A 27,386-nucleotide genomic window follows, 5' to 3' on the forward strand; every position below is an offset into this window, starting at 1 on the left:
AACAGACGGGGAAAAGTGAACATAGAGATTAAATTGACAAACATAAAGCAAACCTTACTGCCTCACTGCATCTGCGCACTGTGCGAGTCAATAACTATCCACTGAAAGTTATCCCCACTTGCCTTCCTTCTAAAACAACCAAGAGTCATTCTGCCTCTCTTTTATTCTTTCTTTAGTACTCCTAGCTGGCTGAGATTTTCCTTCACTTCATCTTCTGACTAAAGATTTAAGTGGTCCTGCCAGGAAATGGCCTTAAAATCAGATATCTGCAACCAGCCCTTGAATTACTACCAAGTTAAAGGCATCCACATTAACTGCCAGGACCATCAGAAGGTTGTTCATTGAAATGGTTGCAGCTCTGCATATGACAACCTATGCCTCGGTGTTCAGCACCTCGTCTTGACAGGCAAAATGAATGATATTGTTGAAAATGTCTGTATCAGTTCTTGACTTGTGTTTAACAAACTGTAAACATTAATATAAAGAAGATTCTACAGTCTGATGAGCAACAACCTTTTCAGCCTTTATACTAGGTATAATGGTAAGTGAAACTACTGTTTCATTCTTCAGATACAATCCCTATCATAAAGCACAGTAATAACTACAGCATGCTATTGGCATACTTCTCTGCCTCTTGAATGGCTGAGAAGAAACAGCAAAATTAAATACTTCAAGTACAGGAAAGTCATTCAGGAAAAGCTATGACTAACTTAGTTACCTCAGTATAACATCAATGTAAACTCAAACCCAGGTTTTATCCATGTAAAAGTAATGTATAATAATAAAACACAGTAAAAGAATAATGCTCAAGGACACTTGCAACTTAAGCTGAAAAAATGTAATGTGAAAAATAATCAAACACTCTTGTACAGTACATATATACAGTATGTGAAACCTGTACATTTACCCCCAAATTTGTCTGCATATAACAGAACCAAGAAACATTTATCATACTTTCAATATACTGTAATGTATTCTCTACAGCAATTTCCTGATGCTCCTCACCCACGCTCATATTGTTAGTGATGCCATAACATTCCCCTTTATTACTGATGTTGCCCCTTTAAGAGGCATAGTGACAGTGACAATTCAGCCTTCGCTGTTTTTAAATTCTTGCTTTGCGGAGTTTTCTGGTGGCTGCTCTTTTGCCAGATACTGATTGTGCACTTGTTTACTTTGAGCTCCAGGTTTTGATTTTGTTGCAGTTGTGCCTCGTTTGTTGCTGACCTCAAATGAGCAAATATTGACCACCAAAGCACAATTCTAGCTGCGGTCTCCGCATTAACAGTAAATAAATGCCTGTTCAGTTCGTGGGGTAATTTAGTGTGGCGTGATCAAATAATTATAAAGAAATCCTACTGGTAAACAGTATAGCTTTCTTATAAGACTGCCTGTTCCAAAAACAAAAATACTAGAACGGCAGCATGCTGTATTAAAATAAAATTCAAGATACAGTATATCAAAAATGTCAGTGTATACCCCTATCATCACCTATGATTAGATGCTCTGGGTAAAGAAAAAGTACAGGCGTCCTTAACAAAGCTCCTGCTTCAACTGAAGTGGTTTGGGCATGTACCAGGGATGTTACCTCGGTGCTTCCCATGATGGAGATGTACGAGGTGTAGCAATGAAAGATGACCCACAGGCAAATCTAGAGTATGCTAGATGGAATATCTCCGTCCTCAGAACGATGTTACTCAGGATAGAGGAACCTGGTCTGTCTAGTTCAGTAGGTAGGCAGCACAGTCCTCGCTAGGAAAAGCAGATTACAAGTTCTAAGTCTATTTTATCAGCTTATCTAAAAGGTAACTAATCTGTTTTGTCAGTTTATAATTCATGTTGTCTGTTAACTTCTAAAAGAAAAATAATTTCTTCTCATTGTGATGCTGTTGGTTATTAAAATGTCAGTATTTTTCTACATTTAAACTGTTCTGTAATTGTATACTCCTCATTATTCAAAAGGCCAGTAACCCCCATTCATATAATATGTTTATGACAGAAACATATATTTAATGTATAGCAGATACACTAAGTAAGTTTAAATCATAACCTTGATGGTTGTTTTTGATACAATGCTTCCAATTACAGTAGCTTTATTTTTGTATTTAAATATTGATTATTTTGCAACACATTTCAACAAGAAAAAGCTGCAGTATTCATTCCTTTGGTTTTAAAGCATGCGACAAAGAACATATTTACCCAATGACCCCTTTACAGGCTCACAGTCTTGCAGACATTGGAAAAAATCAACCTGCGTGAGCTGCAAGAGCTAATCCAATGCCATTTCTGTATTCACAAGTAAAACATTACAGTATAGCAGAGCTTAGCACTGGGTGGGTTCTTCTAAATGTGTCACATTAATTATTTACCCCTGAAAACAGATTTTTAACACCTTCTTAGTTTCACAGCAGCTACTTATCCACATAGCATGACAGTTATATTCAGGCTTTTAGTTAACCTGCTGACAGTATAGATTAGTCACCAAGGTGTTAGAATGTAAACCAAAATGTTGTAACTGAGGCTTCAAAAATTTAATAAATGAACCTGATCAACTCACTTAAGATTTGGAATTTGACATGATAGAGATAAGTTATTTGGAAAAAATGAAGCACAATTCATTTTTGATTTATATGTCACATTGGATAATGATGGCAACTATGTAAATGAGGTGCTAATTTTTGTGAGGTGTGCTTGGAAATTGTAGGAAAACATCATTATCAAGATGGCAGCAATCTGAGAAAGGTTACAAAAACACACACACATTATATATCTCCTTTATTGTTAGCTCTGAATAAAATCAGTAATGTTGCATCTTGGCCCCCTCATTTAAACTCTTCAAATTAACAAAACCTAATTATTTTGAAATGCAAATGATGTGCAAAAATGTTACTTCCATAAATGCACTGCTTATAATTATTGTATGGACTACTAGAGTTTTCCATTTTTAGACAGAAAATCTAGTCAGTACTACTTTATATCACTCTTTCCAATCTAATATTACGAAACCACGTTTATGGTTTTCTGGCATAATTGGATATTGCTTCATTTCATATACAAATTAACCAAACACACCTTAGGGCTATGAAGTGTTTTAATGTATTTTTCTGTATACACATACAGACAGGCAGATTATATATACTATATATGATTATTTCAGTGTGATACAGATACCTGCCTTGAAGATCTTATGGACTCACAGTGGCAGACAAGCCCTGTAAAAGATAGGGGCTATGTTTAAATGCATTTGATGTAGCGGGGAATGAAGGAGGAGTATGGGTGACATAAAAGCAGAAAACCATCTATCTGATGCCAAGCAGTGGAATTACTCTAGCTGTTCATTATGTCACTGAAAACATTTACCTGTATCCTAGCTCTTCACTCTGCTTGATCATGTGCAGAATGTAGGACTCTCTGCTGGTCCCTGTAAGTCCAGGCAGTAGAAGTATTGTAGGGCGTGTGGCCACATCAGGATAGTGTGTATTGTCATCATTATCAAACCAATCCAGTGAAATCTGGCCGCCATCTGCTGTCTTAATGAGCTCACTGAAAGATCCAGGATAAACCGAGAATTCAATATCTAGTATGGAATTAAATGTTAGGCTTTTAGGCACACAGTATAAGAAGATTCATTTTGCTCACACACTCTGTAAAACATGACGTTTTCACAGATGAAAACACATTTCCTTTTCCTTTTACTCAGATTAGTTCACTAAAATTGAGTCATAATCACACCTATGATAACAGTCTTTTTTAAAAAATTAAACTTGTTGAGTAGTTGCACTTACCGACACCACATTTTCATTAAAGATTATATTTATTTTTCATAATGAACAAGTCACACTAAAGAAACAGGGCTACACTTAAAAATCCAATACATTTTAATTAGATGCTGGCTGACAAGCATAACAATTGACAGCATGAAGATTTATTGGTTAGTACAGCTTTCTCACAGTTCCAAGGAACTGCACAATCACCGTCTGTGTAGAATTTATATATTCTCTCCATGTCCATACGCATTTCCTACATATCCTAAAGACATGCACTCTAGCTTAGATTTTGGTCTAGTGTTGCATTGATGTCCTGTTCATAAATGGCTGCTTTCCGGATTCCTATTCCTGCTTGGTAACCCACAGCTGACTGTGACGCTCAAACACAATCACCCAGTTTGGAAAATGAATGTACAGCAGTGTGACTGTAAAAGGAAAATTACATGCAGTTTTTACTAGTAAACTGCTATATAATATTCCAGGCAACCCACCATTATACCAGGGAAACAGCCAAATATTAACCCAAGCATAGCACGACTTGGAACTGCTAAGAACAAAGCCTGTACAAGTTATTCTAACATATAATATTCATCTTATTAAGGGTCACGGTGGGCTGGAGCCTATGCCAGTGGCAATATGCACAAAGCAAGAAATAGTCCTGGACAAGACACTAGTCTCACACACCCACCTACGTGCTTAATCACAAAGAGGACATTTTGAAATGGCCAATTAAACTAATCTGTATCTCTTTGGGAATGTGGAAGAAAAGTGAAATATTAGGAGAGAAATCCCATGCAAAGATAGAGAGAATGTGCAGACTCCAAATGGGCACAGGATTCAAAGCCAATGTGATGGATCTGTGAGCGAGAGCACTAACCACTGTATGACTGTTTCTCAATATAAATTATTCAGTTCTATTAAGTTTAAAGTATTCTCTCTGACATTTTGTCAGTTTCCAAAGTTACAAATTTTGCTGTCAAGCTGTGGACTTATCTTCTAAAGGCAGTACTTTGGAATAAAAAACTCTTATTTCCAGTTGCTATAAATATTTTCCAGGGACCCCAATGAATACTAAATTATTGCTGTTCAAATTTAGCATTTTTATCTTTAGAAATTGTAGCTGTTAAGTCTGTTTGCAACAGATTACATATAATTTATTGTCTGTTGGATTATTTTCTTGTAACTGTGGGACAATGTTTAAAGTTCTTACATTCTTGCTGCAAACAAATGTGTCCCTGGAATAATGAAGTCTAATCTAATATTAAGAAAACTAGGAAAAGAGTTAAGCCATGCCAGCCAAACATCTGACATTAATAGGACTGACCCGGTACTGTAAAGAAAACATTCCTACACAGAGGCTCTTGGTACAATTAATTGCTAATCCTTCTTGTAATCACTAAAATTAAACATTTTAGCAACATAATCTTTATAAGGAATGTTTCTAAGCTGCTTTCAAAACTCTTCCAAGGTCTTCATCAAAAAGGTTAACTATTTGTTGGCAGTGGAATGGGATGCCAAATTTACGTAACACTGATTTCTGTTTGATGCTGCTTCAATCTGAAAGGGATCAACATGAGAGCTGCAAAAAGAATGACTGCTCATTATAACTTGTTTGGCAAAAACATATGAATAGAGCAAGTAATCAGAAGAGACATATGCAAAATACATACATACATACAAATTTGAGTCGTAAGTGCGAACATAAACCTGTCAGTCCACAGATGAACCTTGTTGCCCCAATATATTATCCAGATACTGACAGATTTCTATATGAACTTGTTGACAGCACTAAAGATTATAGCCAAGTTCATTCTTTTTTCTGTTATCATGAGTCGACCTGCTCACAAAATGCAACTAGCAGCCAGTCCAACTGCTACCTACACATAATGAGCTTTAATCTTGAGTTTTACAGTATAAAGACTGATACTGTAGATTGTCTTCTGGAATTGCTTCCTTTCCTATGGGCATGAAATCCTGTCAATGTGTTTAGACGGAAAGGATCTTTCACATTAACTTTATAAATTGTCAGTCACAGTTAGTGAAATGTGGGTGGAGTGGTGGCTCTGAGGCAAGGGATTGTCCTGGGTATGACATTAATCTGCATCTAGCCCTGCGTGCAGGTCCTCCAACTTGCAAGGAAAACGTGGGTGTTGGTGGCAGGATTGGCACTCTAGCCACCGTAAAAAACCTCACACTGTTCCAGTGTGGTGCTGAGGTGCCACCCGCTGCACTTGGGTCCCAATCCAGGAGGTTCGTCATGTAATCAGTGTATGCTCCCAATCTCTGTCTTTAGTGAAATGAAATATTATACAAAACAGGACACAATTGTTAATTTCATCCAGTTTTATCACGTTTAAAAAATGTAATTTCCTAACTTGACTCATCTATTGAATTTGAACCCTACTGTGTCCTGGTCAAGATCACATGGAGTTGAAAGTTAACCAGGAAGCCACAGGGGGTCAAAATGGAATAAGGTGTTGCCTGGTATGCATCTCCATTACCAGGATCACTTATGGATGCACTCACACTTACTTGCTAGGTTGTTTAAAAATGAATGAAAATGCATATTTTACATACACCCCAGCAGAGAACCAAACTAGGGTATAGGCTCCAGAGGACAGCGATGCTATATTTGTGCCATTATCACACCACATTCCCTCACCCTTTTGTCCTTGAAATTTCCAACTGTTTGAAAGCAGTACACATGTTAAATACAATAAAATATATTTGCTGCTTACTTTCTGTATTCAACCCAGGGCTTGGCTGTAATAAATGGCCTTATCAAAGTCTGAATTCTTCCTTCCCAGCACCAGAACGTGGGATAATATGTCTCAGAAACAACAGGACAATGAGCCTTCAGAAAATTGCACAGCTTCTCACCTCCCGTGATCAGTTGAGGCTTCTAGTTAAGCGAAAAAGAAAAAGAGAAGCACAACACTGGTGGTAAAATAACCTCACTTTTCTGAAGCAAAGCTTTTACATTTTTCATTAGTTATCTCATCTTGCCATTGAAACAAAATATTAACCTCTGCCTTCAGTGTTCACAATATGGTGTACTTTCTAGGATCAATACCCACTGTAAACTGAAAATAAGGAACTTCATAAATGAGGAATGACTGTTCAGTTGATCTCCCCTGGTAAATTAGCAAAGAGTCAAGTTCTCCTCATTTGTTTCCTAAAAGAAGGCAGCACTTGTGTCTCCACTGAGAACAAGCTACAATGCTAGGATATTCTTCTGCCTATTAGGAAGAACTAGCCATTTTTGGATTTAACTTGTTTTATAATCATAAGCCACATATTTTACAGCATAAAATTGCATAAAATATTTAAATTCAGAAACGCAGATAACCAAAGTGCTGATTTACCTAAGAAGTCTTTATGCAGGGCTCCTGATTGCAAAAAAATGTGAGGTCACTGCTGATTTGTTACCAGTACTTGGTCTACAAAAAAATGGCAAACTGTATTTTATGGTGGAAATAGAGAGCGAAATATACATATTAAATGTGTATCACTTTGCTCCAAATGCATTTCGACTTAAGAAAATGGCATTTTGGATTGACCAGGTTATATGTTTTATTTTAACAATTGACTAAAGTGAAAGGTCAGCGTTACACCACAACTCAGAGAATCGAGTAGCTTTGTTTTGTCTGAATTGTCCGAGTTGTAATTCTGAGTTGGTAGGGTGTTCACGTGGAATTTCTGACTCGACAACTCAGATTTACAGTCTGCCTGACAGCATATGAGCCCAGCAATAGTGTGCACCTGGTCTTGTAAGATGGACAGCCATCAGACTTAATGACTCCAATAAGATGGCTCTCCATAACAGTACATATTCCCCACCATGTTCAACAGCTGGCAACAGACATTGTGATTTGAAAGAATCTTTTTACTTTCTTATACCATGTTACTTGTTTTTGTCTGTTGGCCTTGAATGCAAGCAATTTCTAAATGGCACCCATGCCACAAATTTCAGCTTTGTGAAGCTCACAATGTGCAGTTTTTATTGAGATTGGGTAGAAGAGGTGTTGACTCAGTTCTCAATTTTTTAGGATTTATTTTTGAGGCTTTTAACTAAACTGTGATGTGTCAATCTGTTTTTGTCGTTGAGCTTCACTTTACCAATTCTGTTTGACCATGTTTAGCATATGCTAATTATTTTCGTGACCGTTTTCATAAAACATTAAATGATTTAACAGTTTTTGCAACCACTACACCGAACAATTTGGACACCAACTCTTTGGCTGCGTCATATGCATCATGTTTCCTTGAGAACTCCCAGATCAAAGTGCTTATTGTCAGAGCACTTTTAGAGCCAACACATACTGCTAATTGCCAATCAGCCTAATATCAGGGATGTTTACAGCTACATTGGTAATTGTGATTTAGTTACTTCAAAGTGAAACTCCCTTTTCATAAGATGTTTTCTTTCTCTACTTTCTCATATACGAAGTGTAGGGAAAGTATTGTAATCGTCGAAAGATTCAATGTCAAGATTTTGATGAATCGCAATGTTTTGGACCTCCCTGACTTTCTAGTTTATGAAGTATAGGGAATGTCCTGTAATCATCCAAAGATTCGATGTTGAGATTTTGATGAATCTTGACGTTTTAGACCTCCCTGGGTCTGAAAATACCATTTTTGGAATTACGTCTGTGTGTCTGTCTGTGTCTGTGTGTGTATTTATTGTCACACACATGTGTTTAGGAGACAACTAAAGGGCTTGAATACATGTGATTCCATGCCAGACCAGGGGGTGGCGAAGTGCACTAATTTTCCCTCTCGATCTTTTGCAGACCAATCTAGGGAAATCCCACCCGGCTCTGGGACAGCCACTGACGTCACTTCCGGTTCCGGTATTGATGACATCACTTCCGCCACTGGCCTTTAAAGCTGCCATCTTGTCTCGAGAGAGTCAATTCTGTTTTGGACTCAGTTGAATGAACATGTCTTTGTTGCTGAATCAATTTTGCAGCCAGGAACAATTATACGGGTGGCTGCCCCAAACCTTCTCAATGTCTGATGGTCATTTTTGTGACAGTATGTAAACACGATAACTTGATTACACTTTCACTTAGGTCAACCAAATTTTGTATACAAGTATCAGGTACAAAACATAGATTTTTAGGAACTTTTGGGCTATTTCCGTTTATCAGAAGTGGTACTTTACTTTTTATTTATGCAGTTGCAGAGTCCGATTTATTCAACTTTACTTTTATAATAATTATTCAATATATTATTAGTTTGATTGGAATTGTTTTTGATGGTTCTTTAATGTACATAACATAAAAATATAATCATTGTCTTGCGGTTTACACCTCAAATGACTATCCCAAAATCTGAGTATATGAGAAAGTCTAGGGAGACCACTCCCGATTTTTTTATCCACAAACTTAATTGAAAATTAATTCATTTCAAAAGACAGAACACAAGGAACCTTTGTCTGTTTTCTATTCTTTTGTAATACAAATTATTCTAAGTCATAACCTGCACATTTATGAACTGAATGTACACTGACAAACTAATCTAAAAAAGACTTTTCAATAAATGCTGGAATAAAAGCAATTATGTTTTACTGCTGAGCTAGGATGGAAAAGAAACAACCGGACTAATTTAACTTGTAAGAAGTGCAGCTTTGTCTCTTAGCCTCAATGCTTTAAATGCTCTAATTAAATCTAAGACAGTAAATTGATGAACTTATGAATGGTGCCATTTTAAATATTGAATATAAAGCTCCAATTGCAAATTTAGAAACAGTTTCTACAATGTGAAATAATAGTAAATGAGCTAAATAAATAAGTACAGGCATGTTTTACTGAAATTTATAATTAGGTGAAAGAATTTCTTTTAATCATCCTCATCATATTTTTTTCATTGCAGTCATTTACCATTTTATTGCATCCAAAGCAAAATCCATTTTCTGAACCTGATTCTTCCAAGTAAGGTCTGCAGAGGACAAAGTACATTCTGGGCACAAGTCAAGCAAAAGGCACTGACTGTGCTGCATGCTATGTGTACTTTTTTGTTTGTGTGTGTTGTAATAGATGCCAGTGCAGAAGCAAAAAACAATACCTGGCTTGGAGGGACAGAAGGAGATAACGTGTCAGGATTACAAGCTCCCCTGATACACTAACACTAGAAGGCAGCACTCCTGGGTCAGGATTCCCACATAGTCACCTGCAGGGCATGCTGGGACCTGTACTCTTTGGGGTGTTGGGTTCCATGGGGGCCTCCAGGAAGAGCTGCTGGGATTAATGATCCCTACTTTTTGGGGCTTCCATTTGACCTGGTAATACTTCAAACAGGCTATGCCCTAGCAAGTACTTCCAGGTCCGATGTCCAAAAACAGCTGCTCAACCTCATCCAGGAGAGTTAGAGTTGGGATTAAAGAATGACAAAGCTCATCCGGAGGAGTGGAGAGAGAGAGAGGAAAAGAGAAGAATTGTGTTGTGTCACTTTTGTAAAGTATTTTATATAATAAAACATGCGTCTGTGCAGTTGTGTCTGGGGTTTGGGGTGCTGCAATGCCACCTACAGGCCATAGTGTCTTTGTTGGTATTGTATCACCATCACTGTTGTGAGCTAATAAGAATTTCATTGTACTCTGGATGCTACATACACCTGACAGTAAACTTGATTTGACTTGCATCTGACAATTTACAGAATAGTCGCCATTCAACCTAACTAGCACATCTTTCAATGTGAGGGGATATAGGAGTGCCCAGAAAAAAACACAATCTGATTTGGGGAGAACATGAAGACTCAGCACAGACAGTGCCAAGGTTTAAGCCTGCAAGTTTAAATAAATCTGTGCATTATTTATGTAATTAGTATTTTGTAAACTTTGCAAATGCATTTACCTGTGAACTTGTTATAGTGCTCTGAGCGTGCAATGAAAAGCACTATACAAAAATAAAATGAAATAAATTTAAGCCAAGTACTTTGAAATTAAGAGGTACCAAAGCTAACCAAAAAACTACTGGGTAAAGTAACATATAAATTGCAAAAATGTACTTTAATGCTGCACCCTCACAGTTCTAGTAAGCCAGATTTAAATCCTGGCCCTTCACGATCTGTTTGGAGTGTACACATTCCCAAGTGTCTTATGAATGGCTCTTTGGATAATCCAATTTTCCTACCATTATAATTCTACACTGACCCAGTTTAAGTAAATGTGAAGGAATGCATAAATGGGTTCTATCACTATGGTTTGGTTTGTGTCTGATGCTGCCATGATGGGCTCGGATACCAACTCTCCTAAACTTAAATGAAATTGGCATAAAAAAAAAATGAATGGATGAAACAAAGTATGAATGTAAAGAACTAAAGTGGCAATGTTGCGTTTTACAGAACTTCAAGGACCTCAAGGAAATAACACATTCAGAAATTTCATGGCAGACAAGAATATATTATTTTACCAAATTCACCCTAAAAGGCATTTACTTCTGTCTTGAAAGCCAATGTGGATTTCAAGTCTGCATGTTTATATGGATTGTTGAGAGTGGGAACACCAGTACAAAGTAATAACTTACATTGTGTAGTATAATGTAAACCTCTGTGCAAATCTTAGAAAAATTACATTTTCCCAATTGCAATTAGTTCGTGGGCCACCTACAAAACTACAAGCCCGGACTATATGGTTGTCAGGGGAATAGTATGGCTACATTACATTCCTTTGAGGCATTTGCTAAGGAAGTTAACTGTACTGAGGAGCTAGCATTACTGATAATCTGACATAATATAACAAGGAGAACAGTGCCACAGACATTGTCATAAGTGTGCCTTTAATGTTTCTTAGGATCCTTATGACTAGACGGGAAAAAAGTAGTAGAACTGAGAAAAACAAGCTGACTTACATTTAAATTATACAAAAATGCAAAAAAAGAAAAAAAAAAAGATATGTAGTGAGATATGGGAATATACAAGAAATAAAGCTATTTGAATAAACAACCAAACAACAAGGAATATAAAAGCAACATTCTAATATTATTAAATATCATAATTCTGAGACAGACATTAGAAAAAAAATAACTTGGAAAACATACATAAATTAATTACAAACACTTGAGATCAGGATTAAATATTTTTAGTACAAAAAACATACCAAAGCAATGCTCTGTGAAACAGTCCTGTGTGAAGAGTACTAGTGTATACAAAAAACAATTAAAACTTTTTTTTGGCCGTATTAGACAGTTGTTGATTCCAAACTGGGTCTGTGTGAGTGTGAGTAGATGGGTGAGTGGTGCTATGACAGACTGGACACACTGTCCACCCTCTTTTTCCTGACTTGCACCCTGGGCTGCTGAATAGGGTAAGTCAGAGAGTGTTGCAGAATTTTAGGATTTTATCAAATAATAATATGATTTTTGAGAGCCTAATTTTAAATCCATAAAATGCTTGTAATCGGCGCTCAAGAATGGTTGAAGATGACACATGTGGGTTGACAGTGTATTACATATATTTTGCTTTTAGAAATATCCACATTCGTCTTTCTACATATTTTACAAAAAATAAACGCTCAATCATGTATTCAGGCTTCCGTTTACAATATTCACATCTAGAATAGATTCACAAAAAATAATAACATACAGTATGTGTATATTATATGCTGTCTACATATCTACCTTTGTATGTAATCCATTCCTTATAAAAACGCATAAACACGTGGATGTATATTGGATGTATATAACATTATCAAAACCATCTTATAAAAATATATACAAATAATATACACTTAATCTCGTCCTCTCTCTCTCTGTAAATGTATCTCAGTAGATCTCTCCTTTTCCCTCACATGAAATCTATCTTCCAGAGCTACACATGCTCACAGTGACACAGAGAAAGCACACAGTCACTCGAATGCATTGAAGTTCTCAACAGAAATACTGCAAGCTGGCCAACTCCGAAGGCGCTTTATTAATGCCGAGGAAACCCACTGACAAATCGACTTTTACCTGTCAGATTGGTTATCACATGCGGATTCATGAAACAAAGCAGTACTGCTTTAAAATGTACTACATAAAAGGATACCTTCTGCACCTGCTAAGACACTCGCTTTGGTCACATTGGGTTAAAAAAAGCCATTTCGACATGTAGGTGATGCGCCGGGTGGCATGACATACACGGGACTTCCTGCCCGCAGACTTGGAATGGAGGTCTTCTAACCGCAAGGCTGTGTTCCGTTTGCCGCAACCACAATCGATAAGGCTCCAACTAACAAATAAAGAGACATTAGGGGTACACACGACCTGAGGGTGAAGCACATACCTTGGCCACAACGCTCAAGTAGTAAAAAGCATAGGCAGCGCTGAACCCGAGTACCAAGGACAAGCCCACACCCGAGCCAAGGATGCCCACTTTGACTTGATTTTCCAGGTAAAGCGAAAGGTCTCTGGTTAGGATGTTTAAATTCATCTCCAGTGTTACCATGGTGAAGCTGCTCCCACAAACCGCGTCGACTTTAAACAGACCGAAGTGAAGGATGTCTTGCTGTCCGCACAGTTCTAATCCTGCTGCCGCTTGCTGTTACAAAGCCTTGGAGCTGTGATGCGAGCTCCGAGATAAGCACGCCCACATCCGGTCCCGGCAATCTGTCTAGGCATATATGGGCGGTGCCAGCAGCTGTCATTCTTACGTCTTATTTCTTTTCTACATGAGGAACATTTTGACTCTCACTCGGTTTTCCAGTGTTACCTTACTTAAAGCGGTAGTGTCCATTGTGATACTGTGATAAATGAAGAATCATCCTTGTTACATATTTAAGGATAATTCGACACGCCAAGTGTAACGGTAATGCCTGACTCGAGCCAAGTCCCTTGATCAGCTTCCTTGGAAGTGACCTGAACTTGAACTTTAAATGCACCCACCAGAGACTCAGTTAACCTTGCCTGCCAGTCCAGGACACGCCTCGTCTAGGGAGGTTATCAGGTAACATAATTAGATAGACATTTCATCTATCCAGTCAAAATCCTGGATGTCTGGATTGGTCCTCCCTAAGGGAGGTGTCAGAAAGTGAAAGCCCGCCTTTCAGGAGCTGCCAGAATGTACGGTGGGTACCGAAATGTGTAATTTTGTAAGACCGTCTGTCTAGATGCTGGTACAGTTAAAAAACGAAATTTATGTTGCTGTTATTCTGTACAGGATTAGGCGGCTTTGGAAAATGGTATCGTATGGTACAGTATAGTAATGGCTTGTTAAAAGGCCCAAGAAGAGACAAACACAAAATAAGCTGAGATACGGAGTGAGGGTAATGAAACACACTAATACCATCTGGATTTCCGATGTATTTTGTCGGGCACATTTATTTATTTTTGGTTTATTATTATTTAGATTATTTGCTTAATATTTTTTAGCCATTCAGAAACATGATGTTGCTTGTCTTGCTCCTCTTTGAACAGTTTAAGAATGGGTGGCTCTACCGCAGGGGTTGGATGCTCTCGACCAGCTAGCGACCTCTAAGAGGCATAATACACCTAAACCTGTATTTTAAGGGGTGGAATTTAAATGGTCAGGGAAAACCAAGAACCTGTGTAAGGATACAGTCATGCGTAAAAGTAAGTATGTGATATGTTTTTTAGGGAGCAGGACTTAAGTCAGAATCCTCTTGGTCCTCATTAAGTCGAATTTCAGATGACGAACAAAACAAAGCTTTTACGTTGTCATTTATAATGTAACAATTCAGGCAAAATGCAGAAGTCATTTGAGAAGAAGTAAACACAGTCTTGGCTTTTTTTGTCATCATTTTCACTGTGACTTGGAATTGCATTACTTGCATGCAACTTTATGATCATTATACAGCGCATCCGGAAAGTATTCACAGCGCGCATCACTTTTTCCACATTTTGTTATGTTACAGCCTTATTCCAAAATGGATTAAATTCATTTTTTCCTCAGAATTCTACACACAACATCCCATAATGACAACATGAAAAAAGTTTACTTGAGGTTTTTGCAAATTTATTAAAAATAAAAAAAACTGAGAAATCACATGTACATAAGTATTCACAGCCTTTGCTCAATACTTTGTCGATGCACCTTTGGCAGCAATTACAGCCTCAAGTCTTTTTGAATATGATGCCACAAGCTTGGCACACCTATCCTTGGCCAGTTTTGCCCATTCCTCTTTGCAGCACCTCTCAAGCTCTCATCAGGTTGGATAGGAAGCGTCGGTGCACAGCCATTTTAAGATCTCTCCAGAGATGTTCAATCGGATTCAAGTCTGGGGCTCTGGCTGGGCCACTCAAGGACATTCACAGAGTTGTCCTGAAGCCACTCCTTTGATATCTTGGCTGTGTGCTTAGGGTTGTTGTCCTGCTGAAAGATGAACCGTCGCCCCATTATGAGGTCAAGAGCGCTCTGGAGCAGGTTTTTATCCAGAATGTCTCTGTACATTGCTGCAGTCATCTTTCCCTTTATCCTGACTAGTCCTTCAGTTCATGCCGCTGAAAAACATCCCCACAGCATGATGCTGCCACCACCATGCTTCACTGTAGGGATGGTATTGGCCTGGTGATGAGCAGTGCCTGGTTTCCTCCAAACGTGACGCCTGGCATTCACACCAAAGAGTTCAATCTTTGTCTCATCAGACCAGAGAATTTTCTTTCTCATGGTCTGAGAGTCCTTCAGGTGCCTTTTGGCAAACTCTAGGCAGGCTGCAATGTGCCTTTTACTAAGGAGTGGCTTCCGTCTGGCCACTCTACCATACAGACCTGATTGATGGATTGCTGTAGAGATGGTTGTCCTTCTGGAAGGTTCTCCTCTCTCCACAGAGGACCTCTGGAGCTCTGACAGAGTGGCCATTGGGTTCTTGGTCACCTCCCTGACTAAGGCCCTTCTCCCCCGATCACTCAGTTTAGATCACCAGCCAGCTCTAGGAAGAGTCCTGGTGGTTTCGAACTTCTTCCACTTACGGATGATGGAGGCCACTGTGCTCATTGGGACCTTCAAAGCAGCAGAAATGTTTCTGTAACCTTCCCCAGATATATGCCTCGAGACAATCTTGTCTTGGAGGTCTACATACAATTCCTTTGACTTCATGCTTGGTTTGTGCTCTGACATGAACTGTCAACTGTGGGACCTTATATAGACAGGTGTGTGCCTTTCCAAATCATGTCCAGTCAACTGAATTTACCACAGGTGGACTCCAGTTAAGCTGCAGAAACATCTCAAGGATGATCAGGGGAAACAGGATGCACCTGAGCTCAATTTTGAGCTTCATGGCAAAGGCTGTGAATACTTATGTACATGTGCTTTCTCAATTTTTTTATTTTTAATAAATTTGCAAAAATCTCAAGTAAACGTTTTTCACGTTGTCATTATGGGGTGTTGTGTGTAGAATTCTGAGGAAAAAAATGAATTTAATCCATTTTGGAATAAGGCTGTAACATAACAAAATGTGGAAAAAGTGATGTGCTGTGAATACTTTCTGGATGCACTGTATATCAAGCTGGCAATTCAGCATTTTTTAACTGCTTTATTCTTTTGGATGAGCCTTACATTTTTATTGTGTTTCAATTGACATTCATTTAAATCATTTGAGGAGTGGGGTTTGAACCCCTAAAGTGAATTGTTTCACTATGTTTATTATTTAAAATTTGTTATTATTAGGCTTGAATAAGTTACTAGCAAACTTTATCACTCACTGATTTATAATAGTTTTTTTACTCCTGGATTTACATGCTAGTAGAAAAAAAACCAGGAACAAATTCATCCTTTTCATAGCATTTTTATCTGACTTAAATCAAATAATGTACTGCTAGACACTACTTTTCCAAGTTTCTACTCACTCACCCTGTGTGCTGCATATCTGGGTCACATTGGGCTTTCAGGAATCTCAAGTGGGTACTTTTCAAGTAAAACTGAGATTTCAAAAGAGTTATTGACATGAAAACTAGTTAACTACTGAATGTTAGTATAAAAAATAAAAATAAGTCAAATTGATTAAATATATATATAATATTCCCTCCAAAAAATCAATCCTATATAAACCTTAATGTGTGGCAATTAGAATATTGCAACAATTTGGATGAAAACAGGCCACTCTGTCCCATTATCGGTCCTTGATACACCCTGCTGACATTGTCTATGTTAAGATCTCTAAGTGATTTAATCCCAAATGTTTTCCAGATATTAAAAACTGCATATGTTTGCGAGGGTTGAAAAAGGTGGTTCTTGTGTAGAGGTGCCACAGGTAAAAGATTCTGTATCTTAAAAGCTTCTACATTGGTTCCATATTCTGAGTGAGTGAAGCACAATTGGGTTGTTAGTATATTGGCGATAACTTGTATTTATTGGGGCACAAAGCAACGAATATAAAGAAGTACTGCTGGATTTTATTTCCATTGCGGACCAAGCCTGTGTATGTTCGTCTATTTGTGTTCATGTCCAGGTTTTTATAGCTTGTATGTTTGCTGGCCAGTAATAAAACTTAAAGTTAGGTAGAGCCATGCCACCTTCTGCCTTAGGTCTCTGTAGGGTTGCTCTTCGGATACGTGGATGTTTTAAGTTCCAAATAAATTAGGTTGTGGTTGAATCTAATTGCTTAAAAAATGATTTATTGATGTGTATTGGAATGTTTTGAAATAAAAAGAGAAGGTTAGGAAGGATATTCGTCTTAACAACGTTAATTCTTCCAGCTAGAGTGAGATGAAAGGTTGACCATCTATGCAAGTCTTGCTTAATTTTTTCCATACAGACAGCGGAATTTTGTTGATAAAAAAGTTAATGTTTTCTTGTGATGTTTACCCCTAGGTACTTAAACTGATCTGTAATGATAAAAGGGAAGGTGTCCAATCTAATATTGTGTGCTTGAGAATTCACTGGAAAGAGCACACTTTTATTCAAATTAATTCTGAGACCAGATATCTTTTGAAATTCTGTAAGTGCTGTTAAGACTGCAGGCACAGAATTTTGTGGGTCTGATATATACAGTACCATATCATCTGCATATAGAGAAATTTTCTGTTCAGGTTCTTCTCTGATAATCCCCCTTTATCTGATAAGCATTTCGACAATGAACTGCCAGTGGCTCAATGGCAATTGGAAAAAGCAGTGGTGACAAGGGGCATCCTTGTCTGGTACCACATTCTAGTTTAAAGTAGTCTGAATTAATGTTGTTAATACAAACTGAAGCTTTTGGATTGGTATACAGTAGTTTGATCCATGCACAAATGTTCGGGCCAAACCCAAATTTCTCTAATGTAGTGAAAAGGTAGTTCCTTTCAACCATATCAAATGCTTTTTCTGCATCCAACGATAATAATATCTCTAGGGTGTTTGACTTTGTGGGTGAATATGTTACATTAAACAGGCGTTGAAGATTGGAAGCTAAGTGTCGGCCTTAATAAATCCAGTTTGATCTTGTGATACTGTATTACCGAAGGCAGCACTTTCTCCATCCTTCTAGCTAGAACTTTGGAGAGTATCTTAACATCATTATTCAGAAGTGAAATTGGTCTGTATGATGCACATTGTAATAAGTCCTTATTTTGTTTAGGAAAGATGGCGATTAATGCTTGGTGAAAAGTTTGAGGTAGAGATTTCTCTTCTCTATAGCCTTGAGTACATGTGCATTCACTGAAGTTGCCATCTATGTTTTTAATGCTAGCAGTGCTTGAAGTGGACATACAAAAGTAACAATAATCTCAAGGACTGCAATACACTAACAGCTGATTGGCGTGCAGGGTGGGAGGTTTCAGAAGTGCCCCCCATGGTTGCATACCAGCCCAGTTCAAGAATTGAATGCTATGCCTTGTAGACCAAAGGAAAAAGCTTGTGAAGTCACTGACCCAAACTATATAGTATCCTGCCACACTGATGTCCGCCTTTGAAGCTATTCTGATGAAGAAGACTGGAAGTAAGATCTTTCCCAAATCATTATTGTCATTTATGCATAAAAAAGGTAAGATCTTGCCTTCAAGTACCCAACACCCTATAGACTTTTAAAATTAAAAAAATAATCACTGTTCTGAGGCACACATTTATAAAATGTACTATTTAATCAAGAGAAATACTGAGCTCATTTACCAAAACATGGCCAATTGTAGGATTGCACCAGGAAAATACAAGGGGAAGTCAAGCTAAAGTTAGGCAATGGGATTTATTAGAAAATGGAATGAACCTTAACAATACTGATAATGTCATTTCTCAATGGAGGCTCCATCCTTCTCAATGCACATGTGCTACCTGCCTGGATTCCAGCACAATAAAAGGTTTTGTCTTGTCCTCGCAGCCACTAGTGCGCCGCTTTCTTCGTGTCGTCATCTGTCTTGAATCGACGACCACCCAGATGTGTTTTTAGCTGTCCAAAAAGGTGGAAATCACACAGTGCCAAATCTGGCAAATAAGGAGGATGCGGCAGTACCTCAAATTTCAGTTTCTCCAAACAAGCCTTGGTGTTCTTAGCAGTGTGTGGGTGGGCATTGTCTTAGCAAATGGACTCCTTGAGACAGCAATCCCTGCCGTTTAGATTGAATAGCAGGCTTCACGTTGGTCTCCAGCAAGTCACAGTAACTTGCACTAATGACTGTAGTACCCCTCAGCATGTGGTGTTTGACAATAACTTGGGAGAATGAGTGGTAGCGAGGACAAGACAAAACCTTGTATTGTGCTGGAATCCAGGCACTTCCAGGCAGGTGGCGCAAGTGCATTGAGAAGGGTGGAGACTACATTGAGAAATTATATTATCAGTTTTGTTAAGGTTCATTCCATTTTTTTAATAAATCCCATTTTCTAACTTTAGCTTGACTCCCCCTCTTATGTAGAGGATGGATGGATGGATTGCTAGCTAGCTAGACAGACTGCAGGCTTCTTTTGCCTTAGCAAGGGTCAACGTTCATGACTCCACCATTAGAAATACCCGAGGCAAAAATTGGCTTCATTGGAGATTTGCAAGTCAGAGACCACTTCCAACCAAGAAATAGTTTTCTTTCATTTGCCAGGAAACACCCTCAGACTTTTCAGGGGATTCTTCTATGGGCAAATGAGATGAAATCAGAACATATTGCATGATATGGGGCCTGTTAAATTTGACATAAAGCAAACACGTCATTTCACAGGAAGAGCATTGTTCCAACCATCAGAGACATGGCAATAATAGTGAGATGGTGTTGGGGAACTTTGCTGCCTCAGGACCCGGACAACATATCATTATTGAGGGGACCATGAATTCTTAAGAATGTCAGGCATAGCTGGGCCATACAGCAAAGAACAAAAGCACAAAACGTTAGTTTGGCTAAAAGAAGGCACAATTAAAGTTCTGGACTGGCCAAGTCAAATTCAAGTTACACCTAAACCTAACAGAGACACTGTGGCAGGACTGGCAACAAGCACTTCATGCTCAAACAATGACAAACGCTTCTACAAGAATTAAAGCAGTTTTTCAATGTGAAAGACTGATTTTGAAGCATTTGGTTAAAACCCTTGAAGCGCAATGTGATGGAACCAGTTTTTTAAGTCTAAGGTAGCAATTTTTTTTTTTTTACTCCGTGCCAGTTATTGTTGCAAAACTTCATTAGATACCTTTAAAAAGTTAGAAAAATATGTCATTTGTTCTGTCAGGTGCCATTTATTTAATATTTTGATTTTGGACTAGTGTGGTAAAAATACTTTCAAAAATGAGGACTGCCATAGAAACTATATTTTGCCACTTGACAGGGGCTTCCCATTAAAGAATGTATAAAAAATGATATTATGTCATATTTTATGGTGGCACATGAGATCAACTTCTGTATTATTCTCTTGAAACTGTTTTTTCTTGTGTATTATTAAAACGTTTCTCACAGGGTAGTGTTATTGATTCTGGTGTTTTAGGTGAAAAAAGAATTTATTTTACAATATTCATTAAAGGGGTGGCACGGTGGCACAGTGGGTAGCGCTGCTGCCTCACAGTTAGGAGACCCGGGTTTGCTTCCCGGGTCCTCCCTGCATGGAGTTTGCATGTTCTCCTTGAGGCAGCACCAACACCAAACATCATGCTGTATTAGAGCCCACAAGTAGATTATCTAATTCCAATCTTTATTTTTGTGATCTGTTGATTTGATACATGTGAAGATATTTTGATGTTGTTTCCATTAAGTGCACATAATGTTATAATTGTTTGACTCAATCTCTCTCTCTCTCGATATATATATATATATATATAAAATCCAACATCTGTCTGTCTGTCCACTTTTCACGAGAGAACTACTTAACGGATTTAGATGTTTTTTTTTTATAATTTGCTTAATAATTAACATTCCAGTTGATTTTGTGACTTTTCTCATTGCACTAAGATTCATAGTTCACTTGCAGGAGTGATATATTCACGCTAATCCGAGACAGAGGTAGTGGGCCGAGGGGAGGCTAGTTAGATATAAATGTCACTTAGTCAGGAGACTGACCAACAGCCCTTCCATTTCTCTGGTTGCCTTATGTTTAAGACTTCTTGTGGTTTTGGATAACTTTTATGAACAGTACTAATATGACTGCTAATGTTGGAATAACAGTATGAAAGAAGAACAGTTTTGCTGTGTGATTTATGTGTAGTTTAATTGTTCAAATGTATATTCTTTGTGAGAGGAGAAAAGCAAAAACAAGATAAATAGCTGTTTTTGAATGTGAGCATTTGTGTGTTCATGAGTAGCCCCAGGGGTGGACTGGCACCCCATCCATGGCTATTTTCTGCCTTGGTCTAATAATATGTGGTTAGGCTCTGGGCACCAGTAATTCTGAATTAGATGAATTAGTTTGAGAATGTAATGTGTTGCGCAATAGATCACTATCATGTAAATGGAAAACATACACTACCTATAAAAATTGTTGATATTAAATTTAAATATCTGCACATCTGCAGATAAAAATAGGTTCACACTTACAGTATAGTATATCTTGCAGTGTGTGTAATTAATAATGCCTGCTGGTTTAAAATGCTGATCTTCCTCTGTTTATAGGTGGCTGAAAGCCGAGGCCCAATCTGAAAAATCCTTGCTCAGCTACGAGACGTCAAGGACAGCTACAATGCGAGTTGAGGAGCTCCAGAAATGTAAAAAGTTACACAGACTGGAGGCATAAACAGCTGGGATTGATCCCATTTATAAAATTCCACAAATCCAGGTACTGTTACAGTTTGACTGATCCATCATGTTGCATTACAAATCTCCTTTCACACTCACTTTATAGTTTTTCTCCACAAGTGCTCACACTGCTGATCATTACAAACAGTCAAAATATACAGGAGTACACATGAAGTGATTAATGTGTATATCCAACGTTTGCAAAACTGGCACTTCTGAAAAACTGCAGAACAATTTGTACATATTTTGTGCTTACTTTGCATTATGTTTTGTACTCTGCACCTTGCAGTCTTGTAAGCTGCTCTCTGATTATAACACATTATTGATGTTTTTCTCAAACTCAGGTTGCATTAAAAACTGTGTGCTGATAGATTTCAACTGTAGAGCTGTGCCATTTTTCAAAGTGGGTACTGTTTTATAATTGAGTGTTTCTGCCACAAATACTGTTGTGTACAATACAGCTACAGCTCTTCATCTACTCCATTTCCATACCAATCCCATTACTATACTCCTGTCACTGTGCCAGTTCTATTATATTGTATTATTCTCTGCGCGGCTCTTTTACCCAAGCTTTGGCTGTGCCAGCTTTGCAGCTGTGTACAATATAGTTATGCACCCATTCAGTGTATGCTTAATTGTGTTCTGTTTCACTGGGGTCACTAAGCTGTGCCATATGTTTATGGCGTATTCACCAATGCGACCTTTATTACTCCATATACTATTGTTCTCTTTCTCTTATAGCGTATTTGTCTACACCCGTTTTGACATTTGTGCCACATTCGTGTACCAACATTATTACTTGGTATATGGAAGCATTAGCTTCATCACTGTGCCATTATCAACAACAGAGTCCATTTCTATACAGTACCAAGTTTATTTTTATACCCATTCTATTATGCCATCCTTATTTGATTGTTTGGTGTTTGATTTTCTATAATGCTATGCTTTTAAATTCTATTGCCCCATAGTGTTGAAAATTACATGCCATTTCAATTTATTTTGTTATACCATAGTGCCTGCTCCCCTACTGTGAACCTGTCCATGCCAATCCCATTATTACTCTATGCCCATTCTGGTCTTCACCTCTGCACAGGCAATATTACTCTACACAGTATGTGTTTGTGCCAGTTCCATTACAGAGCATTTTACTGTTCCGGGGTCATTAGTATGCTATACATAGTGCCAGCTCTACTACAGGAAATCGGGCCGTGCCAGTTCCATCAATATGCTCTTTCTGTTGTAACAATACCACTAGAGTGGGTTAACACAATTACTTTGTACTGTACAGTGCATTCAGAAATTATTCAGACCCCTTAAATTTCTGGGCACTTTATTGTGTTGTTTTTGCCCGTCAATCTGCACTCAATAACCCATAATGAAAAAGTGAAAACATGTTTTCAGAAAGATTTGTAAATTTATTAAAAAATATCTACTAATATTCAGACCCTTAATTTTATACTTTGTAGAAGCCCTTTTGGCAGAAAGTGAAGGGGTCTGAATACTTTCTGAATCAACGGTAGGTGTCCACAGCACTTTAATTTCGGTGCTTTCTACACCAGCGTGTGCCTGTGTTGGACAGTGCCAGCGACAGATCATTGTCTGCTCACTCTACAGTACCAAGTATATTAAAGTAGAATACTCTGTGTCTGCTGTATTTCTGTGAACTCCATTGCAGCTGCTCCACCACAATTCATTTTGCTATACCACACCATCCATGTGGCTATGCCAGTTTGTTTATAGGCAATAGCATTGTACTGGTTATATTACTGATAAATTATTATTATTTAGTTGATGCATTTCTACAAGTAGACTTACAGCTAAGATACAATTGGTTCAATTTCTTTTGTTTTGCCAGTTGGAGCACAGGCAGGTGAAGTGACTTGCTCGGTCACACACTGTCAGCAGCAGGATTTGAATTCACAACCACTAGGCCACACCTGTTTAATGAAAACACTCGAGCTCTTAAATTAAAGTGTCAAAAACTGGAGTGCAAATGGAGAACAACAAAGCTACATGTCTTTCAAATTGCATGGACAGAGAGTGTTAAAAAATATAAAAAGCTTTCTTTAAAGCTCACTCAGAATACTATTCTACAATAATAGATAGCAATAATAAAAATCCTCGGGTACTGTTTAGAACAGTTGCTAAATTAACAAATGGGAATTCAGATCTACAGTGCAAAATACCAACAGACATTAGCAGTACAGACTTTATGAACTTCTTCAATGAGAAAATTAAAAATATAAGATCCCAGATCTCTGCATCACAGTACAAACCAAATACTAGCTTAGCAGACCCTGCCTCACATTGCATTCAGCACTTTAGTAATTTTAATCCTGTAAGTGAGCAGGAAGTCTTAACTTTAATTTCTAAAATGAAACCCACTACTTGTTCCCTAGATCCAGTGCCAACAAAACTAGTAAAAAGTGCAATGGATGTTCTTGCAGTATGTATTCTAAACATTATCAATAGTTCATTATTGCATGGCACAGTACCTGATACACTAAAAGTGTCAGTCATTAAACCATTACTTAAAAAATCAGACCTAGACCCACACATACTAAATAATTATAGGCCTATTTCAAATTTACCCTTTCTCTCTAAAATACTAGAAAAAGTAGTTGCCAATATGTTTCAGTCACATCTTGCGCATTCCAGTCTGGTTTCCGCACTGGTCATAGTACAGAAACGGCACTAACGCGGGTTGTAAATGACATTCTGATATCCTCTGATGAAGGAAACTCCACTGTAATTATGTTGTTGGACTTAAGTGCAGCATTTGACATCATCGACCATTCTATTTTACTGCACAGGCTAGAAAATGATGTTGGGCTTACAGGCACTGTGCTTGCTTGGTTTAGTTCTTATTTATCAAATCGATTCCAATACATACAGAAACGTGCTGACAGTACTCCATCATTATACACAGAAGTGAGATATGGTGTCCCGCAGGGCTCAGTACTGGGAGCTTTACTGTTTTCACTTTACATGCTTCCACTGGGATCTATCATTAGAAAACATAATGTTAATTTTCACTCATATGCAGATGACACCCAGTTATACATTTCATTTAGATCAAATGAAGTTTCTCCGATGTTGTCTTTAATTAGTTGTGTTAGTGAATTAAAGCAGTGGATGGATGAGAACTACTTGTCTTTAAATACAGATAAAATAGAGATGTTAATTGTTGGAAGGAATGATGCTGATCATAACAATATTTTGTCATCATTTAAGTCAGTTGGAATCACCATTAATTTTACTGAATCAGTCCACAATCTAGGAGTTATCTTTGACTCTAGAATGTCATTTAAAGCGCATATTACAAAGTTGTCCAAATCATGTTTCTTCCATCTTACAAATGTTGGGAAATCAATGCGCATTCTAAATAAACAGGATTCTGAGAAATTAATTCATGCATTTATTTCTAGCAGGATTGACTACTGTAATGCATTGTTCACTGGATGTTCAAACTATTCTTTATACAGGCTCCAGTTAATCCAAAATGCTGCTGCAAGAATTATTACAAGAACAAGAAAATATGAACACATAACTCCAGTTCTTAAATCATTACACTGGCTCCCGGTTAAGTTTAGGGCAGATTTCAAAATTCTCCTTTTAACATATAAAGCATTAAATGGCCAAGGTTCGGCTTACTTATCTGAACTTATCATGACTTACAAACCAGGGTGCACATTAAGATCTCAAGATACAGGTCTGCTAATGATTCCAAGGATTAATAAAAAAAAAAATTAATAAAAAAAAGTGGGAGGTTGAGCTTTTAGTTACAGGGACCCTAAACTGTGGAATGGTCTGCCTGCTGCTATAAGAGATGCCCCTTCGGTCTCAGCTTTTAAATCCCGGCTAAAGACTCACTACTTCAATTTAGCGTATCCTGACTAGAGCTGCTGATTAACTGTACAGATTACATCTCTGTTGTTAGTCATTAGCACTAAAACATAAGTAACATGATAGTTATAATTGGATACTAACACTCACCTATTCTGTTTCTCTTCTTGGTACTCAAATGTGGCACTTGGTGCCACGACACACCTGCAAAGTTGTTTTGCCTGCCTAAGGTAAAGTCATCCCTGATGGACGATCACAGGAATCGTGGGGTCTAGGGGTCCTTTCATCGGATTGGCTGGCCCAGCGCTGCTTCAGCTGTGGAATGGCCAATTGGGGGAGGCAGCTTGATGGCTGAGGTCTGTAGGATTCTAAACAAATCCAAATCATATTATGTGATATCATCTACTGTTAAATTCTGCTCCGTACTTGAAATTTTTTTATTTTTATACTGTACTGAGGATTTGTTCTGTTCTGTGTGTTGTATTGTATTGTATTGTATTGACCCCCTTCTTTTTGACACCTACTGCATGCCCAACCTACCTGGAAAGGGGTCTCTTTCTACAACGGTTTTTTGGGAGTTTTTCCTTGTCTTCTTAAAGAGTCAAGGCTGAGTGGCTGTCAAGAAGCAAGGCCTGTTAAAGCCCATTGCGGCACTTCTTGTGTGATTTTGAGCTATACAAAAATAAATTGTATTGTATTGTATTGTACATTAGACTGATATCTGGGCATGTAGCTGAATCACTTCCATCAGTGTGTGTAAGTTGTGGAGGGTGGAGGCGGTAAATAAGGACCAAGAGAACCAAAGAAAATTTGGGGTGCCAACCAGGCCACCCTGTTTAGTGCAATCATCCACAAAATACAACAGAAATGAACATGCGGCAGCACAACTGAAAACATGTAAGATATCTGCCCTTTTAGCCTCAATGGCTTTTCTAAACAATCAGCTCTCAAGCAGGTCTGCTTCAGGAAGCTCGTGCATGTGGGACAAAGTTCCATCAACTGTGTCACTGAGACACACATCCTCCATAAGTCCACAGCTTTATACCATCCCAAAATAAGGGGTTCAGGAGTGTGGCTTATTTATGTGGGGGCAAAACTGAGTTGTCCTCCATGGGTGGTTTCTCTGAATTAGGAAAGAGAAAAGAGATGTTTTGGTGCCTCCTCCTGTCCCAGTGAGTTATTACATACCTTGTTTGAGCCTGGAAGGTGATCCTCAGGCACCCATCCATGCATGACAGCGTCTATAGGTGAAATTGGTTGCTTTTACTTTCAGCTAGTCGTGGTACTGGGCATGCAGTGTCCTTGTGCCAACTGCAATACTCTGTGCATCAACTGTGCTACTGCCATTATTCCTCCTGGCAGCCAACAAAACTCACAGGTGACGTTCAATGGCCAGTACCCAGTGTCCTTTCATACTCAGGCCCAATCTACATATAAAGGAACTACTACTTTAAGCTCTTGTTTATAGCCTGGCTACTGAGAAAGTAGAAGTTACACATTCCAATCCCTTATCCTTAACATGAAAGTGATGTGTTATATAAATCAGGCAGATTAGCATTGCTAGCATCACTTAGTGTTTGATTGAACATTGGAATGGGCAAAATGAGTGATCTGAGTGACTTTGAATATAGCATATTGTTGGTGCTAACCGTATCGGTCATAGCATCTCCAAAACAGCTGTCATCACAAACTTTAAACCCATAATTGTTTCAAGGTGTGAAAACCA

The 27,386-nt window shown here is 38.1% G+C and overlaps 1 protein-coding gene and 1 long non-coding RNA gene across 3 annotated transcripts in view; one reads left to right on the forward strand and one right to left on the reverse strand.

Moving 5' to 3' along the window:
• abhd3 (abhydrolase domain containing 3, phospholipase) overlaps positions 1-13,585 on the reverse strand; it is a 49,061-nt gene extending 35,476 nt beyond the window's left edge. Inside the window, exons 1-3 of the mRNA XM_028803665.2 lie at positions 13,032-13,585; positions 6,506-6,669; positions 3,361-3,543 (exon numbers count right to left, since the gene is read on the reverse strand). Of these exons, the coding sequence (XP_028659498.2) occupies positions 3,361-3,543; positions 6,506-6,669; positions 13,032-13,193 (509 nt within the window). The 5' untranslated portion in view covers positions 13,194-13,585. The remainder of the gene's footprint in view (positions 1-3,360; positions 3,544-6,505; positions 6,670-13,031) is intronic.
• Positions 1,585-27,386, forward strand: part of LOC127528384 (uncharacterized) — a 51,997-nt gene continuing 26,195 nt past the window's right edge. Inside the window, exons 1-2 of one of the 2 annotated variants that reach the window (XR_007935268.1) lie at positions 1,585-1,733; positions 21,692-21,854. This is a non-coding gene — a long non-coding RNA (uncharacterized LOC127528384). Of the gene's footprint in view, positions 1,734-13,608; positions 13,813-21,691; positions 21,855-27,386 lie in introns of those variants that run through there. The other variant, XR_007935267.1, reaches the window with a different exon arrangement.

Source organism: Erpetoichthys calabaricus, chromosome 6, assembly GCF_900747795.2.
Source record: "Erpetoichthys calabaricus chromosome 6, fErpCal1.3, whole genome shotgun sequence".
In the NCBI taxonomy this organism is placed as follows: domain Eukaryota; kingdom Metazoa; phylum Chordata; class Cladistia; order Polypteriformes; family Polypteridae; genus Erpetoichthys; species Erpetoichthys calabaricus.